Source organism: Morone saxatilis, unplaced genomic scaffold, assembly GCF_004916995.1.
Source record: "Morone saxatilis isolate NCDOM2014 unplaced genomic scaffold, NCSU_SB_2.0 Contig21, whole genome shotgun sequence".
Classification (NCBI taxonomy): domain Eukaryota; kingdom Metazoa; phylum Chordata; class Actinopteri; family Moronidae; genus Morone; species Morone saxatilis.
Window position 1 is genome coordinate 8,133,897 of NW_023339774.1, and position 7,832 is coordinate 8,141,728.

The window sequence follows — 7,832 nt, forward strand, 5'->3', positions numbered from 1 at the left end:
ATCATAAAGGCAATAAAAGCCCAATAAATAGACTTAAAAAAAAATATATATATATATATATGTATTAAATATATAAAACATAAATCTTATTCCCGACCCATGGCCTCAGCTTTGGGCCCGAACCCGGCGGGTCGGGTCCAACTCTGTTTGGGGAGACAATCAAAGCTCTGACTCTGAATACCACAGATGCCAGAGTCTGATGAAGAGTTCTGTTCAGATATTGTACCTTCCATTTTGAATTATTCTGTTCAGCTCAGTTTGTTCTTGTTCTGCTTTCAGTCTCTTTGGTAGAAAGAACTGAGTGTTGGGAGTTGGAGGAGAGGGTGGTTTCCCAAATCTCTCTCTCTCTCTCTCTCTCCCTCCCTCCCTCAAACGCGCACAGACACACGCGCACACCTCTCATCGTGTTCACGCCTATTTTAGAAAGCAGCTGCGCACGTGAGGGGGGAGGAAGTGGGTGTGACAGCTTCTTATTTTCTCCCTCGCTGCGTTGTTTGCAAACGCACACAGACTGAGGCAGAGGAGTCCAGCAGAGTAACTCAAACAGCCCCCTCACATTCAGTCTGAAACTTTGAATTCAAACTCCAACCATGGTCCCGCCGCTCCGGGCTCAAGCAGCCTTCGCGGCTCTCCGGCAGGTTGAGCCGATCCTCGTGCTGGAGCAGCTGGGCAGCACCCTCTTCGACACCGCCCTGCAGATGGTGGTCAGGGACCGGTGTGCCAACGCCACCTACACCGACACCCACAGCTCCAGAGGGGACAGCGAGCAGAAAGCCATGTCGGACTTCTACATGGTCTACAACCTCATCATCCAGCTCACTCCGATCCTTCCCGCGGTGCTGCTGGCCAAGTTCGGCGACCGCGGCTGGAGGAGAGCCCCCATCGTGGTGCCCCTGAGCGGGTACCTGCTGTCCAGGCTCGCCCTGCTCCTGGTGGTCGTCCTCAGCCTCCCGCTGGAGGTGATGTACGGCGCGGCGGTTCTCTTCGGGCTGTCCGGCGGCTTCTGCGCGTACTGGCCCGGCGTCATGACGCTGGCGTCGCTGCGCTCCACGGCGACTGACCGGTCCAAGGTCGGTGTGTTCGGATGGAGTAGCATTAAGTGCTTGTAGAAGGCTGTGGAAGTGTAATTATCAGTGTTATTGGTCAACAAAATTGTAGGCTACTTTGTTTATTGTAAGGCTACATTATAAGGTCGACCGACTTTATTAGCTGGAAATCTAATTATTAATAACAAACCTAATTATATTATGTCATAAATACTATGAGCTGCTAAATCAGAAGCATTGTCTAACTCTATGAACAATGTGATGTATAAATGTATCATGCTTGTTCAGTAAGTTGGTTCTCTTAGCAGGTCCAACTCTACAATGAGCCCAGTGGATTATTATATTACATCTTCTTTTGAATCTCACTATCTGGATGACTACACAAACTGTGATTTAATTGGAGCACATATTAGAGCACATACTGTACAAACATTCACTAAATTTGCATATATGTTTTGTGGAGAGACAGTATGAGCTGCATATCCTTCAGGATTTTAAATGTAGGACTTAACGTAATGGAATGATTTTGTACATGAGTATTTTTCTTAGGTAAAGAATCTGGAGATTTCTTATAATTTCTTTATTTACCCTCCGTTATGTAAAATTCCATCCAAAACTACATAACACCTGAAACCTTATACACCCAACACCTTATTAAATGTCAAAATAGATTTGTTGTAACGACATGCTGTCCTTGCAGGTGATGATGAGAGTGGAGTTGCTGTATGGGATAGCAGGTCTGGTGGGCAGCCTGGTGTCGGGTCACCTGTTCCTGCTGTACAACTCCAATTTGGAACATGGGACCATCCTGCTCATTGTGAGCACGCTGCTGCACCTGCTCAGCCTCTTACACTCCATATTCCTGCTGCAGGTCAGTGTGTGTGTGTGTGTAAGCTAAAGATGCACCATAGATTGTGCAGCATATTGGTATCTGGCAATAATTGTTTAAATATACATAAATATTAATACTATTTTTTTTTACAGTTACTACCCTGTTTGGAAAAGATACAGCAAATTAGAATTTTCTGCATATTCCTGAAAACGTTGACCTATGAAAGTTATTAAGCATTGGTAAAAGTAAGTGGCAGTAATGCTAATCATAGTGACAATTTAGAATGACAAGGCTGAAAATGGATGAACACAACAATAACACACATCCCAGAAGGAAATTCCATATTCAAAGTTTATTTTGGCAGCCAGAGTCTGAGAATTGCTTCACTGTTGACACTCAACCCTGCCCCACCCTGAAAATATTTTTGGACTGAGTGCTTTGGACTAAGAAATCACCTCACTGATTTCCTTGTTTGTATCAGAGAGATAACGCAAGCCAAGTTGTACGTAATGGATGACACTTTTGTCACTGTGGATCTGGCTAAACTCTACCTCTAATTTCTAAAACTTAACCTTAAGTTTGACATGAACAGAAAACAAACATTTATGTGTCTCCATCTTAATTCAAGGTGAAACAAGTAGCCAACCAAGACCCAGGGGAGGACTGCCACATCATTTCTAACGCCTCCGGTAACGTTCCTGTGGAGGCTTCTGCTGGGATAAACATGGTGAACGTGACCCTCCTGTTCGCCGCTGCCATCCTGTATGGCTCTGCGGTGGGCGGAGCCATGGAAATACTGGGCGTGTATGTGTTGAAAGAGCCACTCAGCTGGACTGCCACTCAGGTATTGTAATGTATGGAGCTGGCTTACTGTAGATTCATATGTGTATTGTGTGTTATTATGTACAGCATGGTGTGTATTCATTTTGTCACACTTTCTTCCTCTTCCTCTCTTTCTCTCTCTTCCTCCAGGTGGGTTATGGGAACGCAGCAGGATGCATGATTTTCCTCACCAGCTTCCTCGGTGTCATTGTGTTTCGCCGCTGCGTCAGCGACGTGACGCTCATCCTGATCGGCATGCTGTCGTTTGCCTCAGGAATTTACTTCATGTCCTTCGTCACGGCCACCTACATGTTCTACCTCGGTAAGACTGAGGAGCAGTTTTTGTGATGGATCATGACTAATAGAAATTTGAATCACCCCCCCCTAAAAAATCCTTGCAAGCCACACATACCCACCTTTTTTCAGGGGGTACAACACAAACATACTCTATCTATTCTATCACAAGACTAAATACTGGAATAATAATCCCACTTATTTTTTGAAAACATTTTACTTCTTAGCTTCAAGTGCATTCAAATCAGGTTACTCTGTCGTCCTAAAGTCCACACCTAAAATAAAACTGCAAATAATGATGATTTTTTAAATCAATTAATCTGTAGATTAGGTTTTGATTAATTGTTTAGTCTATAAATTATCAGAAAAATCCCACCACACTTTCTTAGGGCCCGAGGTGATGTCTTCAAAGTAGTTGTTTCGTCTGACTAATACATTAACAATGATGTGAAACAGAGAAAAGAACACCAAGAACAAATCCCCCCAAAATTGGAGAAGTTAGAACCAGTATATTTGCTGGATAAATGACTTTAACAAGCAATTGATAACCAAAATGGTTGGCAATTAATTTTCTGTTTCATGTTTCTGTTTCTGAGACGCTAGATGTGTGTATCAAAATACAACGTAGCCTCTTTTGTAGTTTTGTAGTTGGTGGTTTAACTGACAGACGCAGAATCAAAAAGTCCCTTGCTGTCGATCACATGTGACCTGGTGGTTCACCGGGCTCACAGAAGAGCAGCCAGGCACCAGCTTTTCTTTTCATTTTCATTTTCATCGTTTCAAGTAGCTAGCACAGCAAACATAGAAAAAACATGGGGGGTTTGTTTGTCTAGGGTTGGCTCACAAAAATAAGAATGAGGAACTGAATTTGTGTTATCTGTGTTAAAGGTCATGCTGTCCAGGTTTTTACTTCTCGCCAGGAGCCTTGTTGTAATGACAAACATCTAAGTTATCAGTCAGTCATCAGTCTGTATGCTAAGTATGAAGCTACCAGTTGCCAAGCGACTAGTGAAGACGCCAACAACGTACTGGGACCGGCCAAGAAATAGTTTTGGTTTAGTCTTTAACCTTTTTTTGTACCAATTAAACAAACATACAACATGTTCATAGTGACAGAGCCGAGCTACTAGCCGTTTCCCCTTTTCCAGTACTTTTGCTAGCTGGCTGCTAGCACTAGCTTCATACTTAGCGTGCAGACATGCTAGCTTCATATTAACCATAGTTGTGAGTCCATTTTCTCATAAACATTCTTTGCTAAAGTAAAGAGCTGGCAGACTCAGGCCGTACACAACAGGTTATGGAAAAGCCTTCATATAATTGGTATAATGTTGTATGGTTTTAAAGCAGTAGAGTGGTAGATGGAAACAAAATGGACATTTTGTAATATCACAGGTTACAGTGTGACTGAACTCAAACGACTGATTGTTTTAGAGGACGTGGGTGTGATAATGCAAAACTAGCTCCATTAGAGACCTGACACAGATGCTGAGAGAAAATAGCATGTGAGGGAGAGGAAATAAATGAATGTTTATTTCTCCGCAGCTCGCTCACTCAACCTGTTTGGTCTCATCCCGATGCCCACCATCAGATCTCTGCTCTCACAGCAGGTTCCAGCAGCCTCATGTGGTGAGTATACAACTGTGTGTGTGTGTGTGTGTGTGTGTGTGTGTGATGGGTAATAATACCATTAGTGATAATGGAGCTGGGAAAACAATTAAAAGTGTTATCCAGACACATGCTACTAATGGTTCACCTCCATTGTATTGAGGTAGAGAAGAAGACGTATATCTCAAAACCAAAATTATCTGCTAGATACTTCTAGATGTAACTGAGGAAATACAGCTTTTGTAATTTGGGTGAACTCCTCTTTTTAAGTATCTAAAATTAGTGCTGTATGCAAAAATAAAGTATATCAGAATTACAGCAAGTAAAAACATTTGTTTCATTCAACCTTTTCCTTCACAATGGAAATCAAAACCCTGACAGATCCGTGACACCTGACTTCATCATTTCATTCTAAAAGTGTTGCATTGTTGATATTGGAACTGGCATTACAGATCTGTCCAATATCAGAGAGAAGGGCAGGATCAGAGTGAGCACAGGAGGAAGTTGTGAAAAAGGGATGACAACATGACATTTCCTGAAAGTTGAGGTTTCAGTCCGAAGGTCATGGACCGGTCAGAAATTTACTCCCAACTGATCTGATACTGATGGAGTGAAAGCTGTGTTATTACAAATGACCTGGCAGATAGTAACGTAACTTTGACCACAACAAAAGCAGACATGATTTTCACTGTGATAACGTTGAGTTGAATATCATTCTGTGTGAATGGAAACCATAATTAGCGAGGAAACATGTAAAACACTGCATGCTTTAGAAATTGTTAATTGAAACATAGATTTTATTTGTAATAATTTGCAACCTTATGCTGCACTGCTATACAGTACAGCAGATATCCAAGTGTAGGGAAACAGTGATTCAACAAGATATCTGTCTGTTCAAACAGCAGAATCTGTGACATGACTTAACGCTTTTAAGATCTCCAATCCCAAAACAACAGCTTGTGCAACTGCCTGGTGGAGAAAGGAGGCATTTTGGGCTTGGTTGGCTTGTGTCTCCTGAATCAGCAGAAAGCTACCAGTGTGAGGCTAAGAAACATAAGAAAGGTTAAGCACCTAAGAGATAGTTTCTCACAGTTTTTCATAGATTTTGATCAGGCTACCATACTTTGTAGTCTTTACTTCCTTTCTTGTGTGTATGGGCACAATGCCTCACTACTGTTAGACAGGTATGGACACACGGGGGAGTGGTGTATAATGGAAACCTGTGGTTAGACTGGTTTATACCAAAAAAGATGACACATCATAAAGAGCCTGTTCTGCCACTGGTAACTGTCCTGCGCTCTCTCTCTCTCTCTCTTACTCACACACACACAGACTGTGATTAGAGAAGCAGGGTTATTCATTGTCAGGGTTTTTTCTGTGTTTGCTTTGACGTCTGTTTGAGAAGTCAGTGCAATGCAAAAACACACACACACGAACAACCTCGACCCTTTTCCTGTCAACACACACACACACACACACACACACAAGGAAATTAAAATATATATATGAATACAGGATGAGAAAACCTTAAAGTAAAAGTTTGACTTTTTGACAACTTCCCCTGGTTGCCTGGCAACTGGTCCTGAAACCTTAACACAGTCAGGCATATGACCCCACATAAAACGGCCAATTGACTTTTTTACACTTCTGTATTTGTACAGCTTAAACAAAGCTAGCAGGCTATCGGTGGTCACTTCATAGTTCTCTTACATGAGAGTGGTATCAGTGTTGTTTATGTGCTTATGTTAAAAGAAAATGTATCAATATGTTTCCCCTCTGACCCTTGTTTTCTTCTTTCCTTTCACCTATCTGCCCTCCTTCCCATCAGGCATCACTCTCACCTCCCTGCAGTTGTCTATGAAGTTTGCCGGGCTGGCGTACTTCCCTGCCTTCACTAAGATCTATCAGAGAACCCTAGACTGGTTCCCAGGCTTCGTCTTCACACTCTCCAGCATCTTGACAGTACTGGGAATGATACCCATCAGGTAGGGTGGGCAGTATAACCTGGCTGGCACTGATAACAGTTAATGTATTGCTCTGGCTCAATATTTGTTAAAGGCTAGTATTTAATTTTTAACCACAATAAAAAATGTATCTGGGTATTTCTGAATAATTTTGAAATATGAAAATTATATTAAAAAGCAATTCAGGGGGAAAATCAACATTTAAGAACTTAATTTACAATGTAAACACTTTAACCATTTCGTTTTTCTTTGACTTAATTTGTACTTTTTTAAAAAATCATTCAACATTTCTGGAAAAACACATACTCGCTCTTTCCTGCCAATATTTAGATAATAAGGTTAATACCACTCTTATATCTGAGTCAATTAGCTTAGCTTAGCATATCTTAGGGTAAAGACTGGAAACAGCTATTTTAAACCTTTTTAACTCATTAAACTTACTCATACTTTTATTTTAAACTTCGTAGAGAGGGACTTACAGAACAGCTCATAAAATATGCTACTAAAAAATCTAGGTATTAAAAAACAATAAACGTTGTCCATACCCTATTAAGATCAAATCATCAAGGGTATGTGAAGAACGTATTGTCTCTAGACCAGTGTTGATATGATGTACAACTTTGAATGAAAAACACACATCTTCTCATCAGAACTTTTCCTCTATTCCTCCTCCAGTATCATCGGCTATAGGTCACCTCAGAGACGTCAGTACGTGAGGATTCAGGGGGACTGATGGCACAGACATCATCACCAGCAGTGAATTAGCGTTGGTACGAACCAGACAGGAACTGAGACTTGAAATGGGCAAAAGGAGAACAGCGCCTTTAATCTCACTTCCTATAATGTTAAAGCTATAGATATTTGAGGAGTTCCTGCAGGCTTTGGCTGTTACAGGACGAACAGACCACAGGTTTTACATTTACATGGGCATTTTATATTACAAATAACATAAATTATCTGATATATTTTAATGAGGCCTATGCAGATTGTACCTTCCCAGAGATGGTTACACAACCGAGTTTGACAAAAACTTTAAAACAGTCTAACTTTTGACATCAGCCAGGGAAACTTGTCTGAACTGCTTCAAAACCATGAAGCAACACACGCAGGGTGATTTTAACATAAGACATTTGTCACTGAATGTGTCAGACATTAAACACTAGTGCGCTCCACCAGGAGAGTGAACTAAGAATGACTAACTTCACTTATTTAAACAAGTTTCCTGTTGTTAACTGACTTAAACTGACTCATATTCAGTTTTCAGCTATA

At 41.3% G+C, this 7,832-nt stretch overlaps 1 protein-coding gene across 1 annotated transcript; it reads left to right on the forward strand.

Moving 5' to 3' along the window:
* The first annotated feature begins 459 nt into the window (after positions 1 to 459).
* On the forward strand, positions 460 to 7,373 carry LOC118332562 (thymic stromal cotransporter homolog). The gene is made up of 7 exons (XM_035667915.1): positions 460 to 1,070; positions 1,747 to 1,917; positions 2,507 to 2,722; positions 2,851 to 3,022; positions 4,537 to 4,620; positions 6,428 to 6,584; positions 7,239 to 7,373. Exons 1-7 carry the CDS (start codon positions 591 to 593, stop codon positions 7,294 to 7,296), a joined length of 1,338 nt encoding a protein of 445 aa, XP_035523808.1. The 5' UTR covers positions 460 to 590; the 3' UTR covers positions 7,297 to 7,373.
* The last annotated feature ends 459 nt before the right edge of the window (positions 7,374 to 7,832 follow it).